The sequence below is a fragment of the Nuphar pumila genome, chromosome 14 (assembly GCF_984573655.1).
Source record: "Nuphar pumila chromosome 14, dmNupPumi1.hap1.1, whole genome shotgun sequence".
Classification (NCBI taxonomy): Eukaryota; Viridiplantae; Streptophyta; class Magnoliopsida; order Nymphaeales; family Nymphaeaceae; genus Nuphar; species Nuphar pumila.
This window is the reverse complement of record NC_143262.1, coordinates 80,260,882-80,279,709: the sequence shown is the minus strand read 5'-3', so window position 1 is coordinate 80,279,709 and position 18,828 is coordinate 80,260,882. Positions and strand designations below refer to the sequence as shown.

The 18,828-nt window shown below is 38.2% G+C and overlaps 1 protein-coding gene across 3 annotated transcripts in view; it reads left to right on the top strand.

The window, feature by feature from the left end:
- LOC149817078 (ARM repeat superfamily protein) overlaps positions 1–18,828 on the top strand; it is a 108,152-nt gene that overhangs the window by 32,082 nt on the left and 57,242 nt on the right. For all 3 annotated transcript variants that reach the window (XM_089987207.1, XM_089987206.1, XM_089987208.1), the window contains 4 exons: positions 13,043–13,185; positions 14,881–15,007; positions 15,985–16,134; positions 16,260–16,316. In XM_089987207.1, coding sequence (XP_089843333.1) covers positions 13,043–13,185; positions 14,881–15,007; positions 15,985–16,134; positions 16,260–16,316 — 477 coding nt within the window. The remainder of the gene's footprint in view (positions 1–13,042; positions 13,186–14,880; positions 15,008–15,984; positions 16,135–16,259; positions 16,317–18,828) is intronic.

The window sequence follows — 18,828 nt, the reverse complement described above, 5'->3', positions numbered from 1 at the left end:
TTCAGACAAATTATATATTGTTTTTCTTTTAAAACCAAAAGTTAACAAAACCCGGTCCGAGTCATCGAGTTGACCCGCCGAGTCACGAGTCAATAAAGAACGAGTCGAGTTCCGAGTCACGGGTTTTAAAACCTTGCCCGTAACAAGAGAAAACACTTCTTTTCAATCTCCCTCAAGTTGTGCATGATCTTGAACCATGAACAACTTGCCTTTTAACATCCAAAATCTGTCTTTTGTCAATCCTTTTGTAAATATATCCGCCACTTGATCTGTAGTTCGAACAAATTCAGGCTCAATCTCTTTCTCTTCTACCTTTTGTCTCACAAAATGCTGGTCTATTTTAATATGTTTGGCACGACTGTGATGGATTGGATTAAAGGACATACAAATGGCACTCTGGTTGTCACACAAAGGAAGTGATCGAGAGATCGATTCTCCGACTTCTGTCAGTAGGTGTCTAATCCAAGTAGCCTCAACAGTGGCGGCAGCCATTGACCTGTATTCAGCCTCTGTACTGGATCTGGCAACAACCTTTTGTTTCTTACTACTCCAAGAAACCAAATTCATTCCAACAAAAATACAATAGCTGGATACTGATCTGCGTTCATCTGGGTCTCCCACCCAGTTCGCATCAGAATAAACAGTGATCTCATGTGCATTTTGCCCATTTGTCTTTCGCTTATATATGAGGCTATCCCCAACCGTTCCCTTCAGATATCGTAGTATCCGTTTAACTGCTTCCATATGCCCTTCACATGGTGCATGCATAAACTGAGAAACTTGATTCACCGAATAGACTATATCAGGGCGAGTAAAAGTGAGGTATTGTAACATACCCACTATGCTACGATACTGTGTGGGATTATCAAATGGATCTCCGTCTTGAGAGCTATGCTTTTGATGAAGAACGCTAGGAGTGCTCAAGGGTGTGCAGTCTTTCATACCCGCTTTATTGAGAACATCAATGGTATACTTATGTTGAGTGAGAGTCATCTCTTCAGAAGTACTGTCGACTTCAACTCCAAGAAAGTACCATAGTTTGCCAAGGTCCTTCATTTTGAACCTTTGATTCAAGAGATGTTTGACTTCTTTAATGTGCTCATTGGAATTACCAGTGATGATGATATCATCCACATATATCAACAACAGAGTAATTGTGTCTTGGTTCTTAAATATAAATAAGGAGTGGTCAAGAAGAGATTTCTTAAAACCATATTTTTGTATTTCAAGAGAAAAGTTGTCGAACCAAGATCGAGATGCCTGCTTCAATCCATATATCGCCCTTTTTAGTCTGCAGACATATTTTGTAGGATTGCCTTCTGCGTAACCAGTGGGTTGTTCCATGTATACTTCTTCTCTCAAATCTCCATGAAGAAAAGCATTCTTCACATCAAGTTGGCTAATAGTCCATTGATGTTCAATAGCTAAAGAAAGTATGACTCTGATTGTCCCCATCCTCACCACTGGACTAAAAGTTTCATCATAATCCTGTCCTTGCTCCTGTGTAAAACCTTTGGCTACAAGTCTCCCCTTGTATCGCTCTATTGTACCATCTGGTTTATACTTTATTTTGTACACCCATTTCGAACCAACAACGTTTCTCTCAGGTGGTCTTGGTACGACATCCCACGTACCACATTCATGTAGAGCTTCCATCTCCTCATTCATTGCTTCAATCCATCTTCTGGAATTTGACGCTTGAGAGAACGTTGTGGGTTGATCTTCTTTATTTAAGGCTGTTAGAAAGAGTTGAAAATCTAATGAGAAATTTTCATAACTGACCCACCTTTCAATTGGATGACGAGAACGTGTGGATCTTCTAGTATCAACGATGTTGGATGTAGAGGATGCGTCCATATCCGAATTAACTATGGTAGGCGGCTCTCTTTCTCGTCGAGTGTAGACGGGGCCTTTATACCTTTCTGGATTCAAAATTGGGTCTGTATTTTCATGGGCAATTATTTCATCAGTAGACACAGGTCTCTTATCCTTTTGAGTGCAGCTTGAGCAAACATCACTAGCTCCTGAGAGAAGTTCATAATTCAACCAAGGATAATAAGCCTCAACTTTAGGTTTTGATTCTGAAGAACTAGTACATCGACAATCAAAATTCAATTCATCGAAGATGACATTTCTTGATATTTTGATGCGCTTGCTCACCGGATCATAGCACTTGTACCCTTTATAGTCATCAGCATAACCCACAAACCTGCACTTCATGGCCTTATCCTGAAACTTATGTCTCATTGAACTGTCAACATAAACATAGCATAAACAACCAAACACATGTAAATCATAGTAGTTGGGATGTACACTAAAAAGAGACAAGTAAGGAGACTTGTTTTCCAAAACAGTCATGGGCAATCGATTTATCACATGAACTGCAGAATGAAAAGCCTCTGTCCATAAAGTGATCGGAAGACTACTGTCATGCATCATGCTCATCGCACTCTCAACAATATGGCGATGCTTCCTTTCAGCAATCCCATTCTGCTGAGGTGTGTGTGGGCAAAACACCATTTTTCTTATCCCGTTACTTTGAAGAAAGTTAGTAAAGTCAATGGAAGAGAATTCACCTCCTCCGTCACATTGAAAACTTAGGATGTTTTCAGAAAATTGGTTTTTAACAAAGGAATGGAAGTTACAGAACAACTTGAAAGTCTCAGATTTGTGTTTCATGAAAAATATCCAAGAATAGCGAGAATAACTGTCAACAAATAAAAGATAATATCTAGTTCCAGATATGGAAGCAACTAGAGCAGGCCCCCAAACATCAGAACAGATAGTCTCAAAAGGTCTTGAAGCTCTTTTATTGATAAAATGAAATGGTAAAACATGACTCTTACATAAGAGACAACTAGAACATTTGTTGTCATTGACATTTATTCCTAAACTTGACTTGGGAATGAGGTTATTTGAAACAAGCTTTTCAATAAAACTACTATTGCAGTGACCTAGACGACCATGCCAAATGTTTGGCTTATTGACTTCAGAGACACTAAAAACATGATTTTCAGAAGGCAACGATGATTGGAGCTTCAAGTTTGGGTTTGCAGAGCGAATATGTGCTGAAGGATCTTCTTGAAAAACATACATATTGTCTTGCCGTTTTCCTCTAGCGAACGTCTCCTTCGTGCAGAGATTCTTGACAAGAACATAAGAGGGAGTGAATTCAACTGAGGCTTTGATATCATCAACAAGTTTAGAAACTGAAACGATGTTTTTCTTGATATTAGGAACATAAAGAACCTTTGAAAGGTTGATGGAAGATTCAGGCAAGGGTATAATGGAGTTTCCAATATGAGAGAGAGAGAGAGTGGTGTGATCCATCTCCAGTAACTATACTGCTTCTATCAATGTAAGGAACGAGTTTTAGGAGCTTACCTGCATCACCAGTAACGTAAGTCGCTGCGCCAGAGTCCACATACCAAGTACCTTGCTCATTTTGTTTCAGATTCAATTCTGCTAAAACTGACAACAACTTCAGTTTGTGTTGATTTTCCTTTATTTAGGGGATTGAACCAGCAGTTAGCTTTGATATGCCCTTTTTTATTACACAGAAAGCAATTAGGAATTGGCCTCTGTCTTTGTGGATTGGTATATGTGTTGGGTGTAGGCAATAATCCACGACCTCCTTGACCACTTTTCCCTTGTGCTCCATTTCCCTTGATATCATAGCTTCCTCGTCCTCGTGCATAAGTAACCCCTGTAGCAAGAACTTCTTGTGCCCCAGTATGCATAGATGATTCTTCAGAAAATCCCTTTAGAGTCATCTCATATTATAACAATTTTGCACGCAGATGATAGTCGTGTCCCAATCCACTGGGCAACTCAGGTAAACATAACAGGGAAGTGACAATCATATGATAGTCGTGTCCCAATCCACTGAGGGTTTGCTGTACCAAATCTTTATCAGTTACTGTACTTTCAACAACTGCTAGCTGATCTGTGATAACCTTCATTTTGTTCAAATATTCCATGATGGTCATGGAATCCTTTCTTAACATTTGAAATTCTCTTTTAAGAAACATAATTCTGGCCTGAGAAACCTGTATGCTTGAACAAGTCTGTTCCAAAGTTGCATGGCAGTGCAGTCATCTGGAATGGCTATAAGTACCTCTTGTGACAGTGTAGATGTAATATAAGCAACTAGCGCTTGGTCTCTTTTCATCCAAGCCACAAATTCAGGATTTCTAACATATACTGTAGTGGATTCCCCTTTGCTGTCCCTTTTTTCTCGTGATATGAACTCAGGAGGAACTGGAATAGATCCATCCAGATGTCCAGAAAGATCCTGACTCCTAATAAAAGGTATGATTTGCCTCTTCCAAGTCAAGAAGTTGCCATTATTTAATTTTTCAGACACGAGTTGGCTGAGGAAACTTGAAGAAAGAACCGACTGGCTTGGAAGTGAATCCATGTTTCACAGAATTAAGAGTGTGTTCAGCACAATCTGCCTACAGTTTCTGTAACCTTTTTTTTTTGCAGAAACTAATTCAGATCAATGGCTATCAGATTGCTGATTTGAAACAGAAATTGAATATCTATCAGATTTCTGATTTGTATAGGAAATGGAATATTGGGTATGAAAATCACAAAAATTTTGTGAATATGAATTCCCACTCGGTATTGACGCAATGCTTTCAAGCTAAAGGAGATAAAGTAGTAGGAATGAGAGTGTATCGGCTTGATCAGATCTGATCAAGGATGCAGCTGAATCAAAATAGGGCCCCAATTGCGTGATTAGATCACGCTGTGATCAAGAACGATAAACAAGGTATATTAATGATAGAATGAAGAACGAAGAAAAACGTATTTTCAACAAAGGATTTGGGGTCGAAAATCTGGGCTGAGTCACTCAGTTTTCTCTGAGTTGACTCAGATTAGGTTGGAAGATAGTTTGATCAGATCTGATTAATGTCAGATCTGATCAAGTTTAAGGGACAAAAAAGGAAGGAAGACAAAAATTGTAGGGAGAAGAAGGAAGCCTGATCTGATTATCGTCAGATCTGAATGATGTCAGGTCTGATTGAGAAGAAAAGAATGGACTGGGTCAGTCGTAAACAGAAAAAAAAATTCAGATGAGATGGGGAGACAAAAAAAATATTTTCTTGACTTAGAAGAGGAAATCAAGAAGAGAAGGATCTTTCTGACGTACCTTTGAGATCGATTCTAGTTTCAGCTGAAGCGTGGCTCTGATACCATGTTTGATTTTCAATCTTTAGGTCGTTCCACGCGTGAGAGCTGAGAAACAGAGAGAGATAGAGAAAGGGAGAGAGAAGTTGGGGAAAAAACCGATACCCAGTTACATTAGGGTCGGCTGCTGTGTATACTCATTTATATTAACATGCTATTACAAAATTAGGGTACTAAAATACCCTCATTACAATAAATTATATTACACAATGCCATTAATAAAAAGTGAATGTCACGGGTCTGGATCAACAGATCCATGACCCGTAACAAGAGAAAACACTTCTTTCCAGACCCCAAACATCTGAATAAACAATTTCAAAGGATCTTGAAGCTCTTTTATTTATAAAATCAAATGGAAATACATAACTCTTACGCTATGTCACATGGGTGCGGGGATTCGGCACTTCCAAAAAACCCGAGTGCGGGGGTGCGGTAGGGGGAAAAAAATAAAATAAATAAATAAATAAATAAATAAATAAATATATATATATAGTAAAATTCTTCGATGTATACTCACCACCTCTATCATAATGAAAATGCAAAATATTGGTAGAGAAATGGTTTTGAACAAAGGCATGAAAGTTGCGAAATATGAAAATAGTTTCAAACTTATGCTTCGTAAAGAATATCCAAGTATAACGAGAGTAGCTGTCAATAAATATGAGATAATATCTGCTGCCAGAAGAAGAGCATACAAGCGCATGACCCCAAACATCTGAATAAACAATTTCAAAGGATCTTGAAGCTCTTTTATTTATAAAATCAAAAGGAAGTACATAACTCTTACGCTATGTCACATGGGCGAGGGTGCGGGGATTCGGCACTTCCAAAAAACTCGGGTGCGGGGGTGCGGTAGGAAAATAAATAAATAAATAAAAAAGTAAAAAAATTAAAATAAATAAATAAATAAATAAATAATATATATATATATATATATATAGTCGGGGTTCTCCCGGCGCGGGTCGGGGTTCAGTTTTTTTTGCTGGTGTGTTTGTTTGAAGACTTGTTACCCACGTTATGCTTGTTGTGTACTTTAGCTCAACGAGACAAAATTGATGAACCAAAAGGATTGACAATCTGATCGACCCAGCCTGCTGCGTTCTGCTGACTGTCATGATTCAATCATGTCTAAAACTCCCTGGTCTTCACGAAAAAAATATAAGCGAAAGGTTTGACGTGGTTTGTTGGAGAAGAGAGTCTTCACGAGGCCTACGGCGCCACTGCCACACCACTGCCTAGGGTTCTTCAAATTTCAGTTTATATACAGTTGCACACAGATGACAACTAAAAGAAATTTATTGGATTTGACATGTGGAAAAGAGAGGTCTACACAAGGCTACGGCTAGAGCACCCATCTCGTCAGGAAAAAAGTGAATACTAATAGCCACCAAGGCTCTACCACCACCATTATCATTTATTATGGAGAGAGAAAATCCTTGACGAAAAAAGATCTGGTTGGTTGAAGCATAAAGACTTCAAAAGGCTCTTGAATTTTGGTTTTAATTTTTGAGGAAGATGGATCATCATTTCCAAGTTAACAGTATGTTTTCCAATGCTGTGAATTAATTGTTTGGAGGCAGGAATAGCATGGGATGCCAACAAAGCTTGTCAGATGTTGTGGACACAAGTGTCCCTTTATAAAACAAGAGCAGCAGCAGTAAGCAGCTGTCGGCAGAATTTTTTTTTTTAAATTCTGCAGTCCATTTCGTAGGGCAAATTTTTTTTTTAAAATTCCAAACAAAAATGGACCGAAATGACCCTGGGTGCGGTCAATGCACCCAGGAACGGGTTGACCGCACCTGGTGCCGCACCCGCATCGAGTCGCGTCGACGCGGGTGCAACACCCTGCTAGCCGAATCCCTGTGACATAGCTCTTACACATCTGACAACTGGGACACTTTTTGTTGCTGATCTCAAGAGCTAAGCTTGATTTAGGAATTAATTTGCTTGATACAAGTTTCTCAAGAAAAGAATAACTGCAATGACCAAGACGATCATGCCAAAGACTTGGCTTATTACATTTGGAAAGACTAAAAACAGACTTAGAGCTGACTTAGATAACTCCGACTGAAAAGACTTAGACTTCAATAAGTGCTTCAAGACGGGACTGGTACACGCAAATGGATATTCCTTGAAGATGTACATATTTCCTTTTCGTTGCCCTTCAACGAATGTCTCCCTCGTTTGAAGATCCTTGACATACACAGAAGAGAGAGTGAATTCAACATAAGAATGTGTATCATCAACAAGTTTAGACACAGAGATGATGTTCTTTTTTATGTTAGGAGCATGAACTACATTTGACAAATTGAGAGACGATTTTGATAGAGGAATGATTGCATTTCCAATGTGAGAAATGTGATGGTGAGATCCATCTTCAGTAACAATACTATTTTTACCAAAATAAGGAACCAAGTTCGAGAGCTTACCAACATCGCCTGTAACATGGGTCGCTGCTCCTGAATCAACATACCATGATCCTTGATCATTCTGTTTCAAGTGTAACCTAGACAGTGCTGCCAACAAAAGTTGTTTCACCTCCCCATCAGACTTGGTAACATTATCTTCCTTCTTGCTCTCAGTGTTTTTCAATTTGCCTTTATTTTGAGGATTAAATCAGCATTTTGCCTTAATATGTCCCTTTTTATTGCATAGGTAACATGTCGGGACAACTCTTTGAGTTTGGTTCTTCGCATTAGAGTTGAGCGACATATTGGGTGTGGGAAGCAAACCTGGACCTGCAAATCTACCACGACCTCTTCCTCCTCTGAAGCCATTTCCTCCACGACCACGACCAAAGGAGAACCCAGTGGCTAAGACATCTTGGGAGTCAGATTGAGCACCAGAATCTTCAGCAATGCCTTTCAATGACATTTAGTATTGTAGAAGTTTTGCTCGGAGGTCTTCAAATGTGGGAAGCGTGGGCAAGCACAATAATGATGCCACCAATACATGATAATCTGGGCCTAAACCATTCAATGTCTGTTGCACTTTATCCTTGTTCGGCACTTCACATCCAATAATGGCTAGTTGATCTGTAATAGTTTTCATCTTATTCAAGTAATCCATGATAGATAGACCACCTTTCTTAAGAAGCTGAAATTCTCGCTTGAGGAATAAAACTCTTGCTTCAGATATCTAAGAGTATGTCTGTGTCAACCTGTTCCACAATTCCATCGTTGTGCAGTCGTCGAGGATAGCAACTAGTACTTCTTGAGACAATGTAGACATGATGTAGGCAACTAATGCCTGATCTTTTCTCATCCAAGAGACATAATCCGGGTTGCGAACAAGGTGAGTAGATGCAACCTCATGAGCGTCTGTTTCCTCCTTTGCAATGAACTCTGGTATGACTGGAATTGATCCATCCAGATGACCAAAGAGATCTTGGCTCCTGATAAAAGGAACTATTTGTCTCTTCCAAGTCAGGAAATTGGAGTCATTTAATTTTTCAGAAACGAGTTGACTAAGGAAGTTTGATGACAAACCAGACTGGGTTGGAAAAGAGTCCATGGTTATGAGATACAAGAATATAAAATGGAAAGCACTCTAAGAAAGAAGCAATCAAATGACTAGTTAAAACTCAAGATAGTGTGTCTGTTTAAAATTAGTCCAGAAGAGAACGGGCTATAACAAAACTCGGATTTGCCTTTTTTTTGTGTGCAGATAACAAATCACGAGAGTATTCAAATTATCAATTCAATATTTATGAATCAAGCCAAAGCACAATTAATCAACGTTGTGAATATTCAAGTTATCGGATCACGTGAACAAGTGTCAAATCACGTTGATTAACCGAGTTTTCAGATTAATCAACGATGAATATTCAGATAAAGGAATGAGAAAACAGATTCAAGAGAAAGAAAAGAAAAGAAGGCACGAGCGGCGATTCAAGAGATGTTGATTAATCGTGTTTTCGGATTAATCAGCGATAAAAGATGAGAAAACAGATTTTAGAGAAGTAAGAAAGAAGAAATCGTGTTTTCAAATGAAAGAAGAAATCGTGTTTTCAGATGAAGGAAGAAAGAGGAAATCACGAGTTTCAAGAAAGGGTTTCAGATGAAAATACGAAAGTGCTTTCAAGAAAGAAAATTTGGATGAAAAGAAGAGATCGTTGGTTTGAGAGAAAATACGATAACACAGATTGTGGTAGAGGGAAAGTTTCCTGACTGAAATCAGATATTCTCTAAGGTCATACCTTTTGGAATCAATACCGAGCCCTAGGTCCAACCGTGCTCTGATACCATGTTAGAACATCAATTTCTACCTGAGCTGATCTGCAAAAGAGGGAAAAGTGAGAAGATAAAGATAGAAGAAAGAGGAGACGCTGAGTTGTTTTTGATGCACACAGGCTCACGATTTTTTCATTACATTATCGTGGCCTTGTTTAATGTATTTAAGCATTAGGTATTAGGTTACAACTTATGGACATGATTGTCCTATAACAAGTTACAATATTACATCCATGCCCCAGTAAACGCGTTAATGCGCAATCCCAGTTTGGATCTGGGTCAGACCCAAACTGGGTCCAGCACTACACGACACTTAATAGAAACTACATATCTATATACATGTCCTGTTAGTTGAATCATCAAACATTTAGCATATGCTTCAAAATCACATTTAAACATACTATAACATATCCAAAAAGTTCCCAGCCAAGACAAATACAGGTGATTGTCTACATATATAAATAAATAAATATATACATATATAATCAAATATTAACACTAAAATTCTTAAAGTAAAGCAATAAGGCATGAATATTAGTTTTATGTGCAAATTCTAGAGCAATAATGTGGAGTCCTTATGATTAATAGATATGAAAAAATTAAAGTTAAAGGACAAAATGTGTGTTGAGTCAATACAAATCTTCAAAAGGAAATAAAGCAACCAACTATAAGGGTGTCAAAATCACACAAAAAAAGAATGTAGGGAAACATGGCGACCATGTCCAACATAAGTTTGGTTCTGTTATAGAATGTTTAGTGGCATGCCTTGTATTGTTTAGTCGCATGAATGTATGCACTCAAAAATCAAAGTTAGTAGCCAAAATGCATGCAACCAATATCAATCCTCATAAGGGAAATAATGCCAACTAACAATGAGGTGTCAAAATCACAAATAAAGGGGAGTTAGAGACACAGGGTGACCATGTCCAACACAAGTTTGGCTGTGTCCATCAAGTGTTATAGAGTGTTTAGTGTCATGCCTTGTGTTGTTTAGTCACATGTACGCATGCATGCACAATCGCATTGTGCACACGTGTACACATAGAGCGTCCATGTTAATCGGTTGATTGCTTTTCACAACCTAGTTGCACTCTCTTTGTAACAGATGATAGATTGGTCATTTTGTGCCATTAGAGTTGGTCATAAGAAACTTTAGAAATAATTTTGTTGTTGTGCAGTCAGACTTAGTTGTTCGAATAAAATGCTTGTTTATTTTGGTGCCACTACGCACGTTTTGGCATTATTGGCACCTTACATTGAAGACTCAAATTAACTGTTTGACATTATGCCAACCTGGTGATTGTCCAAAAGTTCCCAGCCAAGACAAATACAGGTGATTGTCCAAAAGTTCCCTCCTCCCTCCTTCCCTCATCAAACATTATAGTTTCAAATGTGATTTTGAAGCATCAATTGGCATATTTCTTCACTAAAGCTCTTCCATCACCAAATTTTCATTTTCTCCTTAGCAAACTTTCGGTTGTGGGACCGTAAGTTTGAGGGAGAGTGTTAACTATACGTGTGTGTGTGTGTGTGTGTGTGTGTGTGTGTGTGTGTCACAAGTGGGGGTGCGGTGATGCATCACTTTCAAAAAACTTGGGTTCACCCAAAACCCACCCAATCTGGGCCCAGGCCATTCTTGGGTGGGCTTACTCGAAACCCACCCAGGCTGGGCCCAAGTCCTCTCTGGGTGTGTAAACCCCAACCTAGGACAGCCATGAGTGGGTCCACCCTGAAACCCACCTAGCCTTGGCCCAGGCCAGGGCTGGGTGAGTTCAACTGAACCCCACCCAAGGCATGAGCACTTGGGTTCAACTGATGAGGGAAGGAGGGAGGAGGGGAGGAGAGAGAGAGAGAGAGATAAAGAGAACTTACCGAGAGAAGGAGGGCGTGCCAAGTGGGAGGTGGAGCATGAGGAGGAGTAGCAAAGAGGGGCGGTGAGAGGGAGGTGGAGTGGGAGGAGGAGGAGCGAAGTGGGAGGTGGGGATTGTACCGTAAACCCCCTTGTGTGTGTGTGTGCTTTTTAATTTTTTACCTTAAAAAATTTGGACAAAAAATGGACTCGGTCAGAGTTGACTGAGTCCATTTTTGGGCCAAAATGAACTTGGATTTGATTTGCCGCACCAGAGTTCACTTTGACTGCACTGGGTGTGGTGGGATCCGTGTCCTACCGCACCTATGTCGCGTCGACACCGATGCGGCAGCCTCTTTGACGAGTCCATGTTACTTAGATGTGTATATATTATTATATACAGAGTTGATTGTACATAGAATATTGATGTAATTTTTGGTTTTCTTTCTTTTGTAATTATTTCTTTTATTTTCTGTTTCTTTTATTTATTTATTTTTATTTTTACTTTTATTGTAGCATTGGGCCTACTAGCCATTAGGACTAGTCTAACGGCTAGTAATTCTAACAGCTAGTAGTTTGAATCCTTGCATATAATAAGGGATTCTCCCCCATTTGTAACTTAATGCATGTTTTATGCATTTTATTCAAGTAATAAAATATTTATTTTTTAATTGTGTTCTAGTGATCTTGTGCGTGCCTTAGTGCACTTGTGCTCTTGCCCATAAGTGGCATTGTGATTCTCCTGATGAAGATTGGATTCATTACATAAAGTAGTCACAGATGTGTGATCCAGTGAAATTTCAATTCCCACTTGCTAGTCAGTCTCTGGAAATGTTGATTTTGCCTTTAAAATCACAATATCTTATATCAGCTGCTTCTAAACAAATACAAAACAGACCTTATGAAACTAGGATGATCAGACAGGGTATACTGAGGAGTTGACATTTCCTTTCCAAACGCCTTCATATCTTACTTTTCAAATCCAAACTGTTACAGCACTTTCAATAGCAGAAGGTGACTTGAAATATCTCTCTGAAACTGTACATTGCTGAAGTTAGACAACATTGCTTGAAAGCTCTTGATTTAGGCTTCTTTTCTCTTTGGACAATTAACATGACTTTGGATGTGCTTGCTTTGACGCCACGTGGAGATGAGCATGGTGGAGTGTGTGTGTGTATGTATGTATGTATGCATGCATGTATGTATCTTCTCACATGCACATAGGCCTTAGTAAGCAAAAGGGTCATGGATACTTATGCACCTTCTACTTGAACGTAAGATCTCATAGGTTGCACTTCCAGCTCATATAGATTATATGAAAGGGCCAATATGTTCACACATTTTGACATAAAGCTCATTCCCATAAACACACTCTCATACTCTTTAAAAAATGGTACTTATCCTTCCCTCCTGGGTGATTTATCTAAACAAATTTGTCTTTATTTTTGTTCTTTACCACATAAATTAATTCAAGCATCTCCAAATTTTGTGCAGTTTTGATTCTTTATACTGAAAACACCTTAGCTTCAAAGGACCTTTGATAGTGTTAAATTGTCTAGTTGATGTTGCTGTTCTGTTTGCCTGTGGTTTTGCATGTTTTACATTTTTTATTTGTATGTGATTTTTTTATAGAGTATTCAGCCCTGTCAGTTTAGTGTAACAACTACTTTTTATCCCTTCAAGTGATATATGGAAATGTTATGTTGTTATTTTATTGATCTGCATAGGACTGACGGTTATATTTTTTTTCTTATTTTTAAAATAGACTGTTGTTAGCATCTGTCCTTCAATTCTGAGAGGATCTGAAGAGAACTTTGTTAAGCTGTTGCTAGAAGAGAACATTCCTTTGAAAGACAAGCTGCTGCAGATTTTGTCTAGGGCAGGCGGTCATGTTTCAATATCATTTTTGTAAGTGTTGGGTGCTGGCTTTTCATTAATGACATGAAAGTGTGCTATCTACTTGCATGAGCTAACACATAGTCACAAATGATGGTTCATTTTAGAGATATTCCTTGTTTTACATATTGATTACGTCTCCTACTTGGTTGATGAAGGATTTTGAAAAAAAGTGTACTTGTATATGCACCTAAGTTCCTCTCTTTTAATTGTTTGTTCTGGCTTGCAAGTGGCCCTTCTACACACTCACACATATGTATGTATAAGAAGGAATACTATCATTGGAAAACATGAATGTATTTGTACCATGTTTTATCATGTTTGCATTTCATTATTAAATGACTCAGTAAATATATGGTCAAAGTAGTATTTTTTTGTGTTGCTTTACACATTAGATGAAATAAAAATTATAGATGTTGCTAGTTTTGAATGAAAATTTGTGTAAATTATATATTCATGATTTCTGTTTGAAAGTGTAAGAAATTGCACAGTATGCGTCAATGTGCCATTCCTGTGCACTTGTCTCATGTTCCTATCAAATTATTAAAATCGGTAACTCCTTTCTGTAAGAAAATATTTCTATCCATTGCTGTTGCTTTTTCTACTATCACTGGATCTACCTGTGTGGGCATGCCTGGGTACGGGTAAGGGTTATGATACACCAGTTGGACCCAGGTGGGTCATACCTCCCTCTTTCTTATTAAGAAAGAGAGATAGTTACAGAGTGGAGAGGGAGAGGGGATACTTCTTTACCTTTTCCTTTTTCATGAGAGAGAGAGAGAGAGAGAGAGAGAGAGAGAGAGAGAGAGAGAGAGAGAGAGAGAGAGAGAGTTTGGTCCTCCCACCCCTCTTTTTTTTAATGAAAAATTACAATTTATGTTAAATTTTATTGGATATGGATTTTGCTTCCATTGATAATGTTAGCTACCCTTGTGGGTTCCCAACCCCCTAGTGAAAAACTCTATATTTTTTGTTTCCTTTTTATTTTTATTTTTTTGCATCTGACCCTTCAGATGTGATCTACATGTTTGGTTTAGCAGAAACAGGTCCTTGGATTATGTTTTTCGAAGTGCATGTTGGATTTTCTGTGGTTAAAAATACAACTGCCTACAATGTACCAAATTTTCAATCCTCAAGAAATCATGGTTTTGTATTGAAAAAGCATGACCTAAGGGTTGATTCCTGCAATTTTGTGTCCAATCTGTACACATCTATGGGGTCAGATTTGGTCAAAATGACCTTCTATGAGTTTCAAGTAAGGTGTTTGGAACCCACAAGGGTAGCCAATATTTTCCATATATATTGATATGTATGTATATGTTTTTCCATACCCCTATGCCTTTGTTTTTTGAAAATTGCCATGTTGTACCCTCCATACCCAAACTCGGTCTTGTACCTGTACCTATTTGACATAGTGCTGAATTCTTCTAACGGCTGCACTTGTTGCTCAATCCTGACCATCCAATGCTTGTGCTCTGCTTTTCTGCAAGTTGTTCCATGTTACTCCTCTTTGCACCTGACACAAGCTTGCATTGTGTAATGCATGTTGGTCATTCAAAGTTCTGTTGAACGTGCTTGGGGGATGTATGCTTGCACTTGGACATGCTTGTGCGTTAACTGTAACATGCACATATATTGTGTGGCTTTCATCCATACTTTGCTTTTCTCCACTTCTTCAGAATGACTAATTTTCAATTTATTTTTTAGTTCCATATTTCCATCTTTGGAGTGGCAGTGTTTGGAGGGAAGCCGATTGCAAGCAAAACATTCTGTTTCTGCAATTGTTGCATTAACTGATTCGTCATCGGAGCCAGTTTTGGCAGCTCTGTTTAAGGTATCCCTCCGAGTTTTTGCTTTTCAATTAATCTTTCATATTATTTGATTATTTTTGTCAAAGTGCTTTATATAGATGGGTACTGTGGATTTCTGTATAAAAAATGCATTGTTTTGATTTGTGTTACTGTTACAAACCAAGGTTGCTCCTCCTGTGATGTTCCGAGGATTTCCTTTTGTTTTATTGCTTTGGTTGTGTGGAGTGGTAGGTAATGTAGATGTGTTTGGACTGGTAAACGGGCTGAAAGAACCAGACGGGGGTTGTTTGGCTTGTTTACAGCCAGGTAGTGTTTGGGCTCGGCTCCTCTGGCTTGTGCAAGCCAAGCTAAGCTTATCTCATATGGGCCCGAGCCAAGCAAAAGCTTCATTAGGTTAAAAAGATCTTTTTTTTATCAAAGGGTCTATAGTGAGAATGGAACCCCTGACCTGGTAATTACAAGTATATCCATCCAACCAGCTAAGCGATCATGCTTCTTTTAAAATGTATAATACATCAATACTGTATAAGGTATCTTAGTTAGCCTATATGAGCCAAACCGAGACAAACACCCCCTGTTCTGGCTCAATTCGGCTATCTATAACAAACAAGCTCATGTTCAGCTCGTCATCTAAATGAAGAGAATATGAATGAGCCTTGGAGAGCCAAGCCACGAGCTGCTTGGTTCATTTCCCGCCAATGTGTTTGCAGTGGTTTCATGGAAGACTGGTGCTGGATCTGGAGGCGTTCAACACTGCACATTGTTTAAAGTTGTTGCTATTTCATGCATACGCCTGCACACAGGAATAATAATGCATACGTACATACATGCGTGTGCATGCACACATGTTCTATAGGTTCTGTAATTTGCTATGTTTTGGAATATGATAAATTATCTGTAATATGCCTTTATTGTTGGTGGGAATTTCTGTTAGGCGAATGCTGCTTTCTTCTTTTTCTACAAGATGCACTTATTTCTTGCCACTGTTGATTAATTCCAGCAACTTGTGGATTCTCTTTATGCTGGGAAGAGTGTGCCAACTGTTTTGCAATCATTGGGCACGCTTGCTCAGCATCGGGTTGCACTATATGAGACTCGGGAGGAAGAAATCACACAACATATCATTCAAAAAATCTTTCGAGCATCATATGTGAGTTTCTCTAATTTCTAAAACCTAGTGTATGTAATGCGTGAGATGAGGTTAATGTTTTATTGATTTTTTTTTTGTTTATTGCAATATAAACTTTACAAGAAATATTACTTTTGTTTGTACAGTCAGGTGGAGATTCTTTGGACGAGGATTTATCATCTAGCAACCACTGTAAATTGAAGGTATCGGTTAAAAAACAGATTTTAAATTAATTTCTGCCACTACTGAAATATCCTTGGTGGAGTTGCTTGGCTATTTAAAACTTGTATACGTTTTTTATTCCACATTGCATGTGATACTAGTTGAGCTTATGTAAAAAATCCAAGGTTGGGCAGCATAGTTATAGCAAACAGCAATTAAAACCGACAATAATCACAACCTGTGCCTTATTTTATGAAGATAATAGAATGTTGCTTGAATAAAATACTTGTACAAACTGCCTTGTATTACAATCAAAACAAAACCTATGTCATATTGGTGCAGGTGCGGTGATGCGACACTTTAAAGATACCTAGTTGTGGGGGTGCGGGTTGACCACACCCAGGTTATCTTTTTAAAACCACCCCTTTACCCATGCCCCATCCCTTTACCCCTTCTTGAGGATTCTCGAGCACCATCCCTCTTTACCCTTTCTTGAGCTCCATCCTCTTTCCCCTTTCTCGAGGTACCCTTTCTTTTTTTAATAGGAGGTAGGGGTGGGGCTCGAGGTACCCCTTCTTTTTTTATTTTGGGGGGAGGCTCGCGGTACCCCTTCTTTTTCTAATTGGTGTGTGTGGTGTGTGTGTGTGTGGGGGGGGATCAGGGTACTGATTCTTAAGCCCGTCCCTTTTTTTCATGGATGGAAATGGACTCTATAACGACCCCAACTAATCCTCATAAAAATAGTGTTTTTTTTAAAACAATTGCGAAACAAACACAAGGATCCTGGGGTCTCATAGATTTAATATACCAAACCACAAATAGACTGTGCATTGAATCAACGAGGAAAAATCAACTTTATTAATCAATAATAAATGTCGAATAGACAATGAGTAAAATTGTCCATCATAAAGGAGTCACTCTGTCAGAGAACCCAGAACTAGTCATGCAAGGTTCGCAGTCTTCATGCTTGCAAGTCAACCTATCACTGAACACTCTGACTTATATAAAACAGTTTTTGAAAACGGGTAAGAACCAAAGTCTTTTGTACAAATTCCTCTAAAAATTCAAACAATAAAGAAATAACATAAACCAAATTCATGCATAAATTTTATAGAAATATTAAAATAATAATCTACCATAATCAACTTACCATTTGAGCATTTAAACAAATATCATGCAATAACAATTATCATGCGAAACAGAATAAACATGAATGCATGAACTAATGCTGAACAATAAAGATGTATGATTCAATGCATATGCATGAATAAGTTATTAAGTTATTTATCAGAGTTGCTTTTTGTATGCATGTCAGTTTTCACTTTTTATTAAATCCGCAGATACTCAAAATGAGCACAAATTCACGAAGTCCCAGTTAGGTTCCAAGTTGTAGCTTAACACACAATTTGTATTTTATTACTGAGTTTTACACTTGTTCTTCGACCAATATAAGGACTCCTCACATTCTATCGGAACATTAGAAATCCTCATTTAATACCGGGACATGAATGAAAATTTTCAACCATTGATGTTACTTTCTAGGTATACCAAAACTACAACTGAGTCAACAACACTACTCCTGGGCAAAGTGGTTGAAATCTTCCTAAAACCGTGATCGGGAGGTTAATCAACACATCAATTCACAGAGTTTTAGTATAGTCCCTCATGACCGCTATTCAAGATTCCCACGTTGTGAAAGGCACATCAAAGAATAGATTAACTACACTGTTTGGTATCTTTTACCTTTTAAAATAATTTCAAGTTCTTTATGCAAGAACTGTGTTGCAAATCCAAATGCAAAACCAACTTCAAGCCCTGACCCTCTCAATTTAACAATGTAATTAAATTTTGAAAACAAAAAATTTGTAGAAATAAATTTTGCAATGCATAAAAATAATTAACAACATTTGAGCAACATATGCTCCTTGCCCATATGACCCACAGTGGTTTCACATCTGACCACCTAAGCATCTCAAAAGTGATTTATGCATCTTTTGCAAAATTTTAGTGAACATGCAACACACACCTTGCTTTTAAAACATGTTCACAATGCACATTCAACACACAACGTGAATGCAAATAAAGCCAATTGCATATGCATGTGAACAAATGCTTGTGATACACATTATCATGATCAATTTTATGCATAAACACCCAAAGATACATACGATCATATTTATGCAAACGTTAAAATAAACTTCAGAATGCCATGCGTATCAGATGCACATTTGCAACATGGTATTCAGATGCATAAACATACATAACCAATCAAAACATATAATCGGATTTATAATCCTGCAGTCAACATGAATGCGGGTCTGAACATAGCACAACTGTTCAATTTGCCAACCTAATCAGATTGCAAACATCCAAGCAGGTCGACAGTCTGATCAGATTGCACATGGTCTACCCATCGACAGTCAGATCAGGCTGCCCATGCTCAACCCATGGCCAATCTGATCATATTTTACATGCAATGACAACAACAAACCTGATTAGATTGCACATGAACAAATGACAAATCTGATCGAGATTGCCACTACATAAACCGTG